The 17,889-nt window shown below is 41.3% G+C and overlaps 1 protein-coding gene across 1 annotated transcript in view; it reads right to left on the reverse strand.

Annotated features, from left to right (window-relative positions):
- Ryr3 (ryanodine receptor 3) overlaps positions 1-17,889 on the reverse strand; it is a 547,606-nt gene that overhangs the window by 35,491 nt on the left and 494,226 nt on the right. Inside the window, exons 71-82 of the mRNA XM_005381167.2 lie at positions 15,787-15,957; positions 15,409-15,468; positions 13,546-13,677; positions 12,330-12,442; positions 9,137-9,233; positions 7,409-7,515; positions 6,598-6,649; positions 5,628-5,681; positions 4,570-4,669; positions 4,341-4,420; positions 2,557-2,633; positions 201-274 (exon numbers count right to left, since the gene is read on the reverse strand). Of these exons, the coding sequence (XP_005381224.1) occupies positions 201-274; positions 2,557-2,633; positions 4,341-4,420; positions 4,570-4,669; positions 5,628-5,681; positions 6,598-6,649; positions 7,409-7,515; positions 9,137-9,233; positions 12,330-12,442; positions 13,546-13,677; positions 15,409-15,468; positions 15,787-15,957 (1,117 nt within the window). The remainder of the gene's footprint in view (positions 1-200; positions 275-2,556; positions 2,634-4,340; positions 4,421-4,569; positions 4,670-5,627; positions 5,682-6,597; positions 6,650-7,408; positions 7,516-9,136; positions 9,234-12,329; positions 12,443-13,545; positions 13,678-15,408; positions 15,469-15,786; positions 15,958-17,889) is intronic.

Raw genomic sequence — 17,889 nt, forward strand, 5'->3', positions numbered from 1 at the left:
CGCAGTAAACTGACTTTAGTTAAAACTGGTTCTATGAACACATCCTCCTTGGATGTTCATTTCTTCAAACTACTGATGGAAATGTTTTGCTCACAGGGAGCAAGTGTTGGCAGATTCAGAAGCAGTGAGCAAGGACTCTAACCAGAGAGAGCTGATTTCAATAAGGAAGACAATGGCCTTGACAGTCATTAGTTACTTACGTGTTCCTTCTTCCGTAACCATCCCCAGGCCTTCAGCTTTATTCTGCCTCTCAAATGCATTCAAATCAAGGACACTTTTAACAGACAGAGGAAAATAAGGTTCAGGGCTATTGAACACCAGGAAAATGGATTTCTAATGCCAATGTATCTACTGGCTAAGGATAGCTTGTCTCTGTACTATCGTAAATTAAATTATGTATAGTGTAGTTAAAAGTCTAATAGTTCCTTTACTTTGTGGTAGGCAATCTTGTTAAGGAAGCTATAAACATCCAGATTTCAGAAGCTACATCCTTTTAAGGTTTCTGTATCGTTCGGGAGTAAATAGAAGCCAAGATTTCTACAGGTTGCTTTGCCAGCTTTCTAAAGGCAGAGATGTCCCTAGGTGTTCGTAAACTTGTGACAAGTTAGCCAACTTTTTGTCCCTATTTCCCCTGTCCTTCCCAGGTACAGCTATAGCCAAATTTTATTTAAGCCAGGAAGCCCTCTTAACAACAAGAGCACTGTATGATCACATTATATTCAGGTAGGGAACTTTCTATTTTACCAACATAATCCAACTCTTTTCCATTATAAAAAGTCTCACAAAACCAAGCTCTTATAAGAACACACCTCTTAGGGAAGCTTACAGCTGAGTCCATTAAGACTGCAAAATGTGACCTTCCTAGAACCACTGGGCAAAGGCAGTGACTATCAGCCTGGAAAGATAATGGTGTTCCTGTCCCTTTTATCACATGCGTTCTGCAGTGTAGATGCATTTTAAACAGAAAATAGTGAAATTTCTCTTGCTATTCCTGTTGCTTTGTTCCTCAATTCTGCTATAAAAAGGGCTGCTCAACAACACAGTACTATTCTTATATTGGTTTTGCTATCAGGGGAGAATAACATGGAAAGGACATCTGGATCTAGTTGCTTTGAAGTAGTTTTGATTTTGAACCACATGTCTGCTCCTTACTTCATCCCCAAACACCCATGTTGAATGTTTCAATTTTTCTACTGCTTCATATTTTACAAATGTGTATTCTTGTTCTAATCATCAAAACCCATTAAGATGGCTTAAAACTTCTGTAACAAGTCAGTTGGCATCTAAGTGTATGTCACCTGTCCCTCCACACCATCATTAGAAGCAAATTACAAACAAATGTTAAGTACTACAGAATTCTGAAAGTGCTTTTAGAAATTTAATGGTAAATTTGATGAGCAATGTGGAATGCAATTGCCTTGATTTTTGCCATCTCTTAGTCCACACGTACTACTTTACCCTCCATGAGTCAGGTCTGGTGATATTACATTTTCTGTTCCTGAGAGATAATAAACTAATAGATTGCTGGTGAAAAAATATAGATATGAGAATAAGGGATCATATTGCATGCACCTTATTACCCCAGGGTACAATATTTAGCCTATCAAATAAGGTTAGCAAAATTATGAACTTTACTAAAAGAAAGGATGTTCATCCTCTGAATTTTCAAATGGAAAACATAATGTTCCATTTTAAATCACATTACTTGGAGGCAAATGAGCTAACTTATTACAACTTTGGCTTTTTTAGAATGAGTTGCAGACTATTCAAAACAAAGCTGCATTTTAGAGAATAAGGTGACACTTTTCTCAGAAAGACTGCTGTGTCATTTCTGAAATGAGCAAGCACAGTGACCTTACGACTTTTAGTTGTATGTTATTTAGTTACCAGAGGGTTCAGCCAGGAGGGGTGGCTTACAGAATTTGGTAATAAAACTGATAGTTCAATGTTTTGTTTTTAGGCTATGTCAAAATGTTCTCATGCCAGGATGAATCACTGTCCAAGTGGACGTGGCAAAGCATGCACCCATCGAGCACGTATTCAAGCTCAAAGAATCATTAAGGTTAGAGATGAAAGGATCTAGTGAAAATACAGCCATGAGTCATAGTGAGGAGTTTATCCTCTTTTTCATTCTTTTTTGGTTTGATGCTTCTGGGTATACATGTTTAAGAAACTGTAAATAGACACTGAGCCTTCTAAGAGAACAACCTAAAAAATAGGAGGTAAGGAAGGCAGGTAAAGACAGCAGCAGTGGGGGTGTGTGTGTTTGTAGCTCATAGAGACTACGTACTTCCCTCGGAAGTACGGAGGGACCATGTTTCAAATGGAAAACATAATGTTCCATTTTAAATCACATTACTTGGAGGCAAATGAGCTAACCGGACCATGTAACCTGAAAGTGTGGAGGGACCATTCCTACCCTCTTGGCTTTCTTGAGTAGGTGACTCCTGAGCCCTCTCAATAATTCCATAAGTCCGTAATTTTGTATATCCTCTTCTGACTCCTTTTCTATTGAACACTGAAGTTTTCAAAAATGCTGAATGATCGCATATTTACCTGCAAGACTGCATAAGACCAGAAAGGCTTTGAAAGAATCCAGCGTCCTTTTTCTCCTTTAAGTAATCTAGCATTTTCTGTAAAAGAGATACATTTAAAGCTATGAAAACTATGCCACAAGTGCTGATTCTCCTTATCTTGTTGTAGAAATGGCAAATCCCCAGCCACAGACCCCTGGGCCTATGCGTCAGAATCAACCATGGACTTAAAAATCCAAACCAAAAATCTGACATATCTGAGCCACACTCTTTACTTCTGTAATCAGAATCTCGTGGGGTCAGGTCATGTTTATTTTATGAAGGCTCACTAGTATTTCCAAAGTAGAATACACCTCTTACATTCATAATCTACTCCTTGGAGTCTCTTATACTTGGGAACAGACCATGTTTAGGATGACAGAGAAATACTTAACACTACTGATCAGAATCTGAAGTATTCATAGTATGAATCCGGCAGACAGGAGCAAGAAGTTTACCAAAGATGAATCTAGCGGGAAGGTCAGTGTTTCTTTCACAAGGAGCCCTTATTTCTTGTGTTCTCTGTTTTTGGAGAAGTAGAAATTTTGTGTGATGTAATAATTTTTTTATTAAAATAAAAGGATCCTGTAGGATAGTCAACTGATAGGTGGTGGTAGAGACAGCAGAAAGTGACAAAGAAAATGACAATTTGTTTTGGATGAGCTAAAGGCTGGGAAAATGCTATGAAATATGGTGGTTATAAATCTGAAGATGCTCCAAGGACCTGGAATGTAACTTCAGGAACATCAAAGGTGTGTTTGAACCTTGACTTTTCTGTGCACAGAGATCCTTTTTTTCTTTCTGTTATATGTGATACGTGACATTTACATCTGTGGTGGGTACTGGTACAGACATATAGCATATCTGAATCATTTTTGGTCCCATTACTCCCTCTTTAATCTTTTCCCCATCTCCAAGAAGTGTCTTTGAGACTATACTGTTAGGTGAAATAAATCACAGGTGGTTACAAATTGCATGGTTCCTCTTATATGAGAAACCCAAAATATAAACAAATACAGAGTAAAATAGATGCTTTCAGCCATACCTTGGAGTGCCCAGGAGACACTGGTACCTTTCTGTCTTTGGCAGCCAGTTCTGTTCAGATAATGGAGTGAGTCCATGGAATGAACCACGTGCAGGCCTGCTCCACTCTATGTTACACACGTGGCCTCATTCAATGCTCACTAGAATGAAAGCTGCATAGTGGCAGGGGCTTTTATTTTATGATCCACTGCTACATTCTCAGTCCTTAGAGAGGAGCCTAGCATGGTCAGCAATTAGTGAATAATTGCTCAATGAATGAATAAAGGACTAACAAATGTGTAGGGTTACGTCTCCTCCTACTTAGTGATGAGGCCTCTGGCTCACAGTAAGGCAGCTAATAAGTGAAAGTTGAAATAAACACCTAATGCTTAAAAAACTGCTAGAAAAAATATATATACACACACACATATCTCTACATACAGATATATATGGATATATCTATATGTATTTTTTTCTCAGAAAATCATCTGATTAAAAAACACAGTGTTTTGTTTTTTAACCCTAGATAAAGGCTCTTTAAGTGCACATTCACCAGTGGGCTCCCAGGCTTGGCTTTATCTGTGTTCCCAACTACTGAGACATAACTGGCTGCTAAGGACAAACAGCAGCAAGGTGATTCTGGGAGGTCCCTCTCTGTAGCAGTCAACACCTCTTCCCTGCAGCCTGACAGCTGTCAAATGGGAGCCCCAGGAACTCTGCAAGCTTCCCCTGAGTCCCCATTACCTGTTGCACACCAGTGTTGCCTCCATTCAGAATGGCGATCCCCAGCTTCAGAGTCTCCACCACCATGGGGCTCATCTCACCTGCCAGGGTGAAGATGAGATTCACTCACCAAGGTAACAGGTGGCAAATCGCGCCTACTGGACTTTATCAGGACTTGTTAATAATGCCTATGCATGTGTGATATCTCTGTGATAGTTACACGGGCCCATCCAGAACTGAGGAACACCACCTTTGCTGGCGCTTATCATCTGCAGGACCATCTCTGCAGCACCACGCTCATGCAGCCGAGCCTGTTGATACAGGGTTTTCTGTTTCTCCATCTCTTTTTCCTGGGGAAAAATTACAGGGAAAGATCGGATCTCTAGTCCTTCAACTACCCCATGTCCACCCATACGCTCCCATCTCCTGTCCATGTGCCCTTTAAGGGAATTCACTGGGGTAAATGGAGTTCAGCTGTCTTAGAAAGGCTGCACATGTACTATTAGATAAAGCAAATCTCTGAAGTTTGTTCATGGCTACCACCCAGCTTTCCAAAACTGTCTACCCACAATTCACTCATACGTTGGTGCTGAATTTCCCACGCTATTGCTTGGTAACACAGTCCCTTCCCCTTGAGGTCATAATTACTGGAAGCAACCCAAGATTAAGGTATGTGTGATTTCAGTGTTTTGTCACACACAGATCTGTGAGGGCACGGTTTAAGTGTATTTAATGTATGAGTGAATGCAGAAAATGAGTCTTCTCTAAGATGCTCACACTATGGTTAACAGACATTTTCTACCAGACATGGGCTACTACAATGTCAAGACTCTACAGAACTCTAATTACATTACTCTGCTTCTGTCATGTTCTGTTGGTACTTTGTTTTTCAAAGTACCCTACAATTGTTTAATCTTAGTATTTTTAGAGCCTTGAACTGCCTTGAAATGAAATTACTATCAATTTGCATTTATAGAATAGTAGTACAAAAACTATCCTAGTGTCTTAATAGCTCTGATTTTTCATTTTTGGATGTTTGAATTTGTCTTTCTATGGCTTATTACTACAATGTTTGGGCAGAAGTAGAACACTTCTCACAAAAACCATACTAGTAGGGTGGTCTGCTGCTTGCTACCTGCTACCTGGTTAGACAGGCAGACAGGCAGTCAGCAGACCTTTTAGCAGCCGTGCTCCACTGGCTCACATGCACAGCGGCCGAGACTCATGCTAATGTCGGCAGCCACAGCTACAGGCCCAGCCTGTTGTCCTGGGAGGGTGGCCCTGTCTATAAACTTTGTGAAAACTTACTTCAAATGTCTTTTCCTTGTCTTCCTCTTCTTCATCCTCACCACTCTGACAGCTCTGGATTCCATAGAGCAGAGAAAAGAGGAGAGAGATAATAAAATTAAAGGTGAGTATATCTGATCAACAAAATCCTGTTATGCTCTGAAAGGACAGGGGACAGACTATAATTCTCAGCCTCCAAGGGACCTGAGCACTTCATAAAACCAGGAACATGTTGATTACTACGGGACTACACTCTAAATGCTATCTTTGTAGTGATCAAAAGGTTCAGAAATGAGAAGTGGGAATCCTGAGTCACATCCTCAGTGTGGCCTTGGCTGGTTTAACCAGAGACCTGAACTTTCTTCCTACAGAAGTTCTGCTGCCTGTGTGAGACTGGAGAACAAGGAACTATTCCTTTTTAAAGACGTAGCCCCAGGCCATGGCAATAAGACTAGGGGTAGGATTTGAATCCAAAAATTCTGTCTTCCCCTTGTGTCCTCATGGGACATCTGAATAAGGGACTTTGTGCTCTGGTGCCCTGAACACACCCGTCGTCATGCCTGGCATGAATCTGCTGTTTGGGAAGAAGCTGTTTTCTTATGTTCCCAGTATATCAGAATTCACCATCCTTCTAGTGACATCCGTCTGGTCACTGCCTCTTCCAGAACACTGGAATCTCCCTCTGGTTTCCTTCACTTGCAGATGTGTTTCAACTGTGTCCTGAACACTGTCTAAAATGCCAAAAGTAGTCTACATGGGTCCCCTTTAGCTGGTTTCAGAGCTGTCACATGAACCCAGCTACCAGAAGCTATGCTAAGGAGGCTTCAAGCTTTCCTCAGTAATTTACCAAAGTTACCCCTAGAGCACATGAATTGTACAAGGCCTAGAGCCTATGTCATAAGCAAGCCCTCTTGCTCACATGAGTCTTTATCTGCCTGACAAGGTATAAGGAAAGACAGACTGAGGTAACGTGCAGAAAATCCGGGTGTACCTTGGCCATCATGCTGGAATAGGAGGTGTATAAAGGGTCATCTTCAAGTTTGCTGGAAAGAATGGAGGAAATATTCAGCAGGCTACTCTTTGAACCCCATACAAAAGGCTAAGAATCATATAAACTCAAATTATATGAACTAGTGAAGTAATTAGAGCATTCCCACTCCAATTCCTAGAAATTATTCTGAAAAATCTGAAAATTCAGGGATATATTTATAGTTCCATGCTGTTTTCTTTTCAGATTCAGTGTCTGGCATTAAGACAAGGGGTCTACAGCTTGATGGAAGTTTCTCTACTGGTTTCTTTCTTATTAATATATATTTGTGACATATAATGGATATGTTCATCTTGCAGAAGTGGTATACACACATATCACATCCTAATCCTTTTTATGTCTCCTTTCCTTCCTACCTCCCATCTTCTCCATCTCTACATCCCCTCCCCATCTTTGTGAACCCTACCTCCCTGTTCCCTATCATCTTTTATTTTGTTCTTTAAATTATTAACAACTTTGTTCTTTAAATTATTAATAGCTTTCTCTATAAGAGAAACTGTGATATTTAACATTCTGTATCTGATTTATTTCACTTAGTCTTATGGTCTCAAGCTGTATCCATTTTTTTTCTACAAATGACACCAAGTGATCTTTCTTTACGGCTGAGGAGAATTCCATTATGTCTTGATGGCCAAATAATAGGGCAGCTCAAATCCAGTATCCTGTCTTCCCAATGTTGTCTACATGAGGAGGGTGTAGGGTTGACAACCATGGCTGGTGCCCAGGACAAGGTGGGTATTCTGGTGATGCTGACCTCCTCTCCGTGAGCGCATTGCGACTAAAATAGAGAATGATCTGATGAAGAGGGTCGGGTTGGTTTTCCATCTCTTCCTCCTCCTCCTCTTCTACCTTGGGAGATTTCTACACAAACAACACAGACAAGTTTTAGGCATGGGTTTCAGCATGTGCCACACAACCGCATGCGAACAGAGAGAAGGCAAAGCACAAGGCACAGAGGGCATTGGACTGAAAGCAGAAAAAAGGAACCACTACACCATGTATTTCTTCTCTGGAGGATGCAAGGTGGGATATACATATACGTTTATATATTTTTTCCAGCCAATCAAAGAAACATTCCAATTTTAGGTTAAATGAAATAAAAGAAAAAGCACAAGGCTGACCATAGGGGAAGAGCTACAGATCCCAATCAGCAGAACTCTCATGCAAGCTCTGGGCACCCAAGTTCAGGAGGGAAACCCTGCAGAGTTACTTAAGAGATAGAATCTCTCTGAGAAAGACCTGAAATTTCTGTTGGAGACTGGGATAAAGATAGGGTTGGGGCAAGTGCCACAAAGCTCTGGGGCCATTTTGGGTTTCAGAGGATTCTAGATTTAACACAGCAAAACATCTCTTTCTTAACCTCAGCCTCTATTCTAAAATTCTCATTGTTCCTAGAGCTTCTGCCCTGGAGCTACAGGCCTTGTGCTTCTCTTTTCAAGTTTTTTCTCCATCCTTTTTTTATAGAAAGGGGAATAAGGCAAAAGTGAATTTTCTAGTGGTGGTAGAGTCAGCATGGTGGACCACATTTGGAAAATTGGTGGGAACTACATAGGTTGTGTGAAATGGTTTAGAAGAAGCAGAGGCCTGATATGATGTTACTGTGAGCTCCACACTGATTAAGGAAGTGGGATCCGAGGAAGGAGGAAGTGTCTTTCTTACAGGAACATATGGGCAGAGTAAAAGACATAAAAACAAATGGAAGGAAAGTGGGAGAGAAAGGCTGAAAAGAACAAAGAGGAAAGAAGGAAAAGAACCAAAGGGCAACAGAGAAAGAAATATGGAAAAGTGTGAATATGAGAAACACAGTGTAGGACTAGTAGGGAGACTAAATGAAAAGAGGAAAAGGTAAATGAAAGAAGTAAGGAGAAGAGAAAAGAACCACAGACGGGCTACAAAAGAGGCGGGTTTCTTTTTTGTAAACCAGGATAAGGCTGTGTGGTACCTCTGCAATACACTTTCTCCCTTTGTGTGTTGTTTTAAGAGGTTCCTGAGCATGAAGTGTGCTAGAGAGAGAGCACACCAAATTTTCTAAAGGGCCAATACTGACATGTGCGATTCAGGAAAGGTATTTAGATGTGTCTTCCTCAAAGCAGAGCTACCCATTAGGAATGTGGACTTCAGTCTGAGGTGACCTCCTGCAACCAATGGTGCTCAAAACTTAACTTAGCATGAATTCCCCATGACATGGCTGTACATCCCAAGAAGTGTTAGTTGCCAGTGATGATGAGGCTGAGGGTGAAATTAGTGTTAGCACCTCCAAGTGAAAATTCATCCTCTGGCTCTTATGACCATTAGCACAGCCTCCCCTGAGAATTTACACAGTTAGTTCCTTCCAAATTTACAGCAATTCTTTGTGAGTGTTCATTTGTTATAACACACACAGACACACAGACACACACACACACACACACACACACACACCTGAATACAAAAATCAAACTCATTCACACCCAAATCTGCTTCCCGTTGGGTCAGTACTTACAGCCAAATCCTGTACTAGTTTCTCTTCAAAGGAATACGCCTCTGTTTCTATCCAAAATCTCTGATAGCCATGGAGGAAGAGGTTAATAGAGCGGTGCCTGAGCGGAAGGGGTGAGAGTGAGGTCAAGAGGGGTCCATGGGACTCATTATTTTAGTCTGGGTGGTTAACGGTTAGTAAGCAGGACAGACTTTTGTACAATTCTTGTCTTCTGATTGGTCAGGGTAGCCAACAACATACGATAAACACTTGTTTCCAAGAGCCCTATAACCAGCTCCCAAACAAAGGCACACCTTCTGAACGTGACAATGGTTGAGCAAGATATGGCAGTGACTGTAACCCTAATTTAGTCTCCCCTCTAGGAAGAAATAATGAATTAGGTTAAGTAACAGTCCTCAAGTATTTGCTCCTAATGGTGATTTAGTCATTCCCATAGGCTAGTCACTTGCCCAGATAATCCAATCTAAACCATCGCAGTGGGGAGTGGGTTACTCTCAGCTATACTGAAAACATTTCCTTCTGTAAGGAACCACACTAACAAGGTGCTCTGGATGTTCTTTAGGAAGGCAAAGCATGAGCTTGCTACTTCATGAGCACATCTACTGTGTACCTCAGGGCCTCTAAGTCTGGGCCTGGTGTTTGGGAACACTGAGGCCTAGGCATATGGCATTCTCTGACAGCCAGGATGGACTTCTGGGAATATTTATTAGCCACTGAACATTAGCTAAGTGTTTGGCAAATGTGAGGAGAGTGGGAAGGAAAGAAGGACAGGAAAGAAAGAAAAAGGTCAAGACCAGACTCATTAAGATGTGGTCATGGTTTTGGTAAAATACAGCATTTGCAGTCTTTCTTTAAAGTCTGACCAATCAGAATCCTTTTAAAAATTGTACAAGTTTGTGTTTTCATGGTAACATTAAGTCATGGTCAAGAAAGTAGGGGTGTGCAGAAAATGAGTAGGTCTCTCCACAGGTTACATTACCATTAAAATGGGAATAAGCCTGTCATACTGAGTTTTTTCATTAACCTTTTCCAGCCAAACCCGTTGAAAGGTGCTCAGGAAGAAATTGCTAATTTTGTGTCTGGAGAAAAGCATATAGGTTTTCTTTTAAAAACTAACACCAGAGAAACAGTTTCCACATCATATAATAAGTATTTTTAGTTTTATAATTTGGAAGATTCTGTGCAGTTTATGCAGTTGTAAGGTGGGGAAGCAGCTATCTCTAACATCAGCTTCTTAGTTGCTGTTATGCAGTCTACTTAGAAACTTCCATGCCAGAGGGAAAGCCCAGGGCAACCCTTCTAAGACACCTGGGTTTGGGATGGCCATGTTTTCTCAAGGACATAGTGAATTCTTCTCACTGAAGGAGCAGCTCAGTGATGAAAGTATGGTATTAACATTTTCAATAGATTTAGAAAAATTGCTTTTTTTTTGGAGAGAGGTGATTTCTTCTGATCTAGTCTGCCCTGGAGACATGTGTTCAGAGCTGAGCTCTTCTGAAATTCACATTTGGAAAGTGAGTGATTTCTAATGTTTCATTATTTCTGGACAACAAAGAAAATTTCTCCATATATTTTAATATTTTTTACTGGGCTATGAATTTCACTTTTCTACCAGGACTTCAGCAGCCTTCATGTCTACTGTTGCTTAACTTAATTTGTCAGCTTTTTACTCATGAACTGTGCTTGATGTAGTGATGTCTCATTCCCTTCCAAGGACAGTAGTTTGTTTTCTTAAGAGAGACTTGCTCAAGCAGGTGTATATCTCAGTTACCACGATTCTCTACCATCTCTGAAGACCCTAACTAGGAAAGATCAGTTGGATCCAGACGGGGTAATAGGCCATTCTGGATAAATGATGGCCAAGATCTACAATTTGATGAAAGTAAAGGTCAAACATAGGTTTTTCTCTTATCTCATATTCTAAAGAAAACATAGTTATTTACATAGGATTCAGAAGAAGCTTGTTCCAAGTCAATTTATTTTCCCTGATCAGATGAAAATATTTCCAGTGATCTGGAAATTGAAACAGAGGTTGATATTTGATCACCAGTATTGCTTCTTGATCACAGGCCTGATCTCTGTAATCAGTCTGAGAATGAGGATGTTGCTATAGTAAAGACACCTAGTTAGTCTTAGTGGTTGATGCTGGGCCACTCTGTTACTGATACTGCTATGATGTGGATTCTAAGTGTCTCCCAAAGGCTACTTGTTTAAGGCTTGGTCACCAACCCACGGCAATACTGGAAAGTGGTGGAGACTGTAGGAAGTGTGGCTCAGGGCAAGAAGTGAAGTCACTTGGGGGTGTGCCCTTGAAGGTGACATTGGGACCTCAGCCCCTCCCCCTCTCTGCTCTCTTTTTGCTTCCCTGCAACTATGAGGTGAGAAATTTGCTCTACCATACAATCCCTGCCACAGGTCCAAAGCAACGGAGCCGAGTGATTCTGGACTGACTGAAACTTCTGACTGAAACCATGAACTAAGTAAGTCTTTCTTCCTTTCAAATTGATATATCTCAAGCATCTTGTCACAATGACAGAAAACTGATTGACACTCTTCCATATGTTTACACAGGATGTATCACACACTTTTCAGAAAAATCTTCACGATGCTTTTTTCTTCAACGTGTGGATTAAAATACTTAGATAAAAGCATTATGCCACTGACTGGACCATTGGGTGGCATCTCTAGCCTTTCTTCATCTTGATGGCAGGGATACTGCACTCCTGGATTCTCAAGTTACATTTCTCTAGCTGATGATGTCAAGTGCCAGAGCAGAGGAGTATTGCTTGACCTCCTGATGGAATCTGGAGTAAGATGTTGTAGATATTTAGTTTGTGCAGCTCCTTTTTTTTTTTTTTTTTTTGAAAGAAGCATTTCTGTCCTCACAAAACATCCCACCTCAGCAAAAGTAGAGAACCTCCATACTCTTCCTTGGCTGACCTTACAATACACACTGTAAGCTGCACAGGCATGGGACTCTAGGGAAGTTTACCTGGTTTCAGTTTTTCTTTCCTTGATTGCTTGGCAGGCGCAAGGTTATACTATGCAGGTGATAATAGCTCTGTGGGCTCAGGATTCTAATTGCAGTTCTTGGCATCAAGAGTGTCAGGGCCACAGAGAGAATAGCTGTGAGACGATACCTTCATTCTCATCACTGGCTCACATGGCAGAAGAAAATGACAGACAGAATCCATACCTGGGCAGGTTGTAGAGAGGAGCCATCCTGAAACAGGCCACCACTGCCCGTTTCCGTTGCTTTGACAATAGTTTGTGCCACACCGCCTTCTTGGATCTCAAAGGCTGTTCTACCTGAGAAGAAATCACACAAATAGGTTCACACTAGGCCACTCTGAGTGATAGTAGGATAGCCCAGACTTCTCAGCCCTGAAAAAATTTTGGCTTCTCAACCATAATCAGCACAGTGTACTCAGTACTAGATGATGCAGTTTGTGAAAGTCTTAAGTTTCCTTCCTCCTGCCAAATTTTATTAGCTACTTATTTTTTTTTTTTACAGTGAACATCCACTTTGTTATTTCTTCCCAAGAGACAGTTTTCTTCAGTCCATTCATATACGCGCTGCCGAAGCTGGCACTCTTCAGCGCACTAAGATCCAGCTCCTTCCATGCGCTTTGGTGGAGGTCGTGGGCGGCACCAGGTCTAAATCGGGGAGGAGCTCATTATTTCTTAACATCAGCTTTGCAAATGGTAGGAGACGTAAGTCATTTGAGCTAATGGCAAGAATTTTTTAAGAATTAATTTATCTTTTTATTCGTACAGTGATACCCTGGTTCATGAACCTAATTTGTTTTATGATTTTTGGAGAAGATGGCTGATTGTTTGTGTTCACGTGGGGAAGATGGCCACAGCTGTGTTTGTCATTCAATGTGGGATTTGTGAATAGAAGCAAAATGTTATTGAATGCTTTTGTTGGAGAATCAAATTGTTTGTGAAAGAAGTGTTTGTGAACCCAGGTATTACTGTACATGTTTACCATGCGTAATGATCACATTCATGAGGAGTTTGTACCTGTCCATAATATATCTTTATTATTTTTTCTCACTCCCCTCCCCTCCCTTCAACCCTTCTTCCCCTTCCCATTTATAAAAGTGCTGTTTCCATGTCCCCTTCAGTTCTTTTTAAAAATTCCTTCCCCCCTCCCTTGTTCCCCTTCCCATTGATGTCAGAAGGTAGGCAGAACTTGTTTAAGAGTTTTTAAAACAGCAAGAGGGGAAAGTATTGAGGGGCCTGATACTATGAGGCACCAAGATGAACCCTGGGGGTGACATGGGATGGATGACCCTTGCTTCTTATTTTCTCCATCTTACCAAGGCACCTGTAACTGGGGGTTGACAGTTTTATATTTATTCTCCAGAGCAGTCTTTCTTTTTCACTCCTCGGAACAAATACTCTACCTGCTCCAGGTGGAAGACAGCTGCTGAAATCCTCTGCACCCGCTCCACAGTCTTCTCTGGAGTAGTAGGCTCTTCATTCCTCAGAACATCCTTATAGAGGTTCAGCTGCCATTTTACAGCTGGGTCATCAGACTGGAAATGGACACATACTCATGAGATAAACAATTTCTGGTACCTCTTGTACTGAAAAAACCTTTAACCCCTACAAGGCTTCCACAGTAGGCACGAGTCTCTTTGCTTGCCTCTCCCTCACCCTCTCTATCACTGTCTTCTGCACCACTGCAGATGCTACATAGGAACTTCTCATTCTAGCCTCTATGACTGTTTGCTCTTTTGTCATATTTCCCACCCCTTTATCTCTCTGTGCTGTGTTCTGGATGATCTCCTTAAAGCAATCTTTCAATTTATAAACTCTCTTTTTAGCAATGTCTATCCTATTTTTAAGTCCTATATTGATTTTAAAATTTCAATGAGTATAATTGCTGTGAGGTTCTCTGGTTTCAAACCTAGCTTCCACTCTCCTTTTTAAAAAATGTGCTACTATTGCTTTATGGGTTCTATTGCTTTACACTACCTTTATCTTTAAATGTCTTAACTACATTTATTTTACTTTATTTATTATTTAATTTTATTTTTGGTATGGGGAATCAAACTTACAACCTTGTGCTTGCCAGGCAGGCACTGTGCCACTGAGCTACATCCCCAGCCCCTACATTTATTTTAATTTCCTTTCTATAGTTCCTTATTGCTTGAATTACTCTGTTACATTTCTTGACTCTCTGATGGTGGTGGATTTTATGTTCTGATTTTTTTTACATGTTTTGATTTATGAGCTTCTTTTCAAATATATTTTTACTTGTGCCTATTAATTTTATAAATGTTGGGTTTCAATGTAGTATTTGCGTATGTAACACATTATGATCATGGTAATCCCTCCATTATATTTCATTATACGCTTCCCCCACCCCTTCCTCTTGTCCAGTGATAGTCTTCTTCCTACTTTCTATCTGAGTTTCTTTTCAAGAAACTCTTTTCAAGAGTTTCTATATTTTATTTAGGGAGCAGAGATGCTACAGGTGGTTTCATGGTTGTCTCTGCAGCAGAGCCAGGAGTTCCTCTGGTTCAGTGATAATTTCATGTAAGTTTCTCACTCTGTGTGTGTGCAGGTCCCACACTTCTCCTTCTTTAAGGTCATTAAACACTCTACCTCTGTGGTGCATATCTAGCCTGGAGCACTCTGTGAGTTCTCCCAGTGGCAATGCCATCTCTTAATCATTAAGATCTAGAATGACTTTTTTCCTGGCTCTTGGGATTTCTTGTTATTGCCGTTACCCTTTATTTTATTCATCATTCCTATATGTTTGGGGTGGGAAGGAGAGCCATTTTGGGGTTGGTTCAGTTCTCCATTTTAGGGTACAATGTATGTGGGTAAAGAGTTATTCAGAGTCACAGGCCTAAAGAAATCACAAATAACCCTTAAAATAAAAATTCTATCCTTTCTGAATATGCCAACTCAGATACAAAATGACCTTGTTTCAAGATCTCTCTCAAGTGGGAGGTGCTAGAATCTTCTCCAGGTGTGTGTGTCACATTTAGTGAGACTCATAGTACTCCTGGGACATACTGCTTCCCCTCCTCCTCATGGCTTGAGATTCATGTGATGAGAAGCTGGAAAACATGCTTTATCATATACCTCTTTTTAACAGTAAAGAGCACAAACTAAAGGTGGAAAGTTAGTTCTACCAGTTCCACACTGTTTCTAGGACACACTTAAAACCATGAGTACATTAGGCAGAGGATAGAACCCTGAGGCTGGAAAGAAAGACAGCCCGTGTGATTCTTCCGGTCTTCCCACAGTATTACCTTCTCCTGCAAGTGCAGGTTATTCCGCAGATGCTCCTTGACCTCTTCATCTGTGTCCCTCTGTGGAAAGAGATGTTAAACTTTATTCTTAGAGATCAGTGTGGAAACGCAAAAAGGGTGTAGATATGTGTGGACAGCCAATGCAGTTTTGCTGGGATATTTATTAGAACAAAAGAGGAAAAATTACACAGGCTGTGCCAAAGTACTGAGTCCTGACCAGTTGTGATAACGAAGGCGTGTTGCTTCTGTGCACCTTGGCTCCTGCTCACCTCCTGGGGCCCTGCTGAACCCCAGGAGGAGGACCAGCCTTTCTGAGGCAGAGTGGCCACCATAATGTCACCTGTGCTGCAACCTCAGCCCAGTCATCAGGCAGCTTACACAGCTGTATCGTGATTTTGCAAGGGAGATCAGCTCCTGGTCGCCTGGGGTGCACATATTCAGACCAATGGGCAGCATTTTCTTGAGTGCAGCCACGATGAGGGAGGTCTGGATGGAATAGAAGTCTCCCCTGCGCTTTGTCTTCTTCCGTTCCTGGTCCTGTCCTCCAGACTAGGAGATGATGTGGAAATAAAGAGAAGTGTCAGTGACTGTCTCAAGGGGACTGTCTTCACTCAGAGGCAGCCTGCTTTCTGGTGGCCCTGTCAGTGCAGGGTGGCCTTACTACATTTCAAAGACAGCACAAAGACTGTGCTGAACAAAGACAAACCAGATGGCCCTAAAAGATCAGTCCTATCCCTGAGCCTTTTCTACTGCACATGCACACAGAACCACGTAACTGGACACATACCACAGATACAACAGTCTTTGCTCACTCCCTTCTGGACCAGGTGAGCAAAGAAGGGGTATTCTGTAAAAATAACAATTTGATAACTGATGAAATGACTTTGAGAAATAACTGAGGGCTCTTACAGGAGAATCAGGAAAAATATGAAGAGCATCTACTACAGTACAACTGGTCTGAAGCTAGTATTTGGAGCACTGGAATCCCACTTAAACTCCCCACCATAGAGCTATGCAACCTCTCCAAGAAAGAGGACATGCTTGAGAAGGGCTGCCTTGGGGTCAGGAAGGGAGAATGTTAGGAGAGAAACTGCACACAAAAAAGGAACTTCCCAAGTCCATGGGAGTTTACACTTGTCCTTGGTCATATATTCTTGTCTCTTTCAAAAAAAGTTCACTCAGTGAAGTAGGAGGTGTGAGAGACAGATTTGGCACATGGCGCTATGGACAATGGCAGCCCAAGGCAACAACCAAGCACCACAACACGTGCAATTGGGTTGAAGGAAACAGGATGCTGCAGTGACACAATTTTTATGATGCATTTTCAGAAAATGTAGTGCTGGCCATGTGTCACATGCTTGCTGGACTCTACTTCAGCTGAATGAGCACCTTCTGGGAGTCGGGAGGGCTGGGTGGCCAGAAATCGGTCAGAGACCATGCTGGAAGGAGCTGGTGCTCTCCAGAACTTTGCCTTATGGCAATATATGAAGCAATGAGATAGCAGTACTTTGGTTTACAGGACTCTGGGAGCAGGAGAGGTGACTGGCACTTAAGACTGGGGACTCCAAGTTTGTGTCAGAATTCACTTTGTAGGAGAGGGGCTGTCTGAAGAGGAGCATTTCCTTTGGGCTGACTGTTTTAATTACTTTTCAAAGTGTGAGAAAAGGTCACAGTCATTAATGGTACTCTTGTAAGGGATGTGGCTTCTTCCACCAACCTTGTGGAAGCAAACCCTTCAGGTAGTTATATTTCAGAAATCATAGCAAAGCTTTTGGCTAGAAAAACCCAGGCTGGATAAACACAGCCAGCCAGTTTGCAGGGACACCTCGCACCCAGTGCTCCAAAAGACCAGGTCAGCCCAGGGCAGCAGTGGGAGGGACAGGGGAAAATATGCATGAAGACAGAAATGAAGCGAAGGAAAGGAGGATTCCTATGTTCCAGAACATAGTGGAAACTGAAGGCTGGTGTGCACAAAGACTGCAATTTCCACCATTTACCAAGCACTTGCTAGATTCCTTCCCTGTTCCACCATCAAAGGCAAAATCTAATAGATATATTTAAATCACAAATTCACTTATAGCTGATTACCCATGAAATGGTTTCAATCATCCTTTAAGGAAAGAATGTGTATATAAACTATATGGTATCATATAAGTATAAAACATAAAATGTACATGGTGATGCAAGGTATATAATGAAGTAAATATGCTAAAAAGAACTATGTAGATTTGATTACATATTTTATTTCCTGGTCATTGTCTATTTGATTTGGCCAATTTCATATTCTAATCAGAACTGCTACTTATATGATTTCAATAACCCTGAAATATTAGCAAGTCAGTTTTATAAATGAAAACATGTTGCCCATGGAAGTTAAATAATTTTCCCGAGGTCACACAACACATAAGCATTAAGATGCAAGTCTATCTTGACAAGGCTCCATTTTGCTTTTTGTAACTCAGAGCTGCATATGACCTGGAC

Source organism: Chinchilla lanigera, unplaced genomic scaffold, assembly GCF_000276665.1.
Source record: "Chinchilla lanigera isolate Chin_1 unplaced genomic scaffold, ChiLan1.0 scaffold00015, whole genome shotgun sequence".
NCBI classification, from domain to species: Eukaryota; Metazoa; Chordata; class Mammalia; order Rodentia; family Chinchillidae; genus Chinchilla; species Chinchilla lanigera.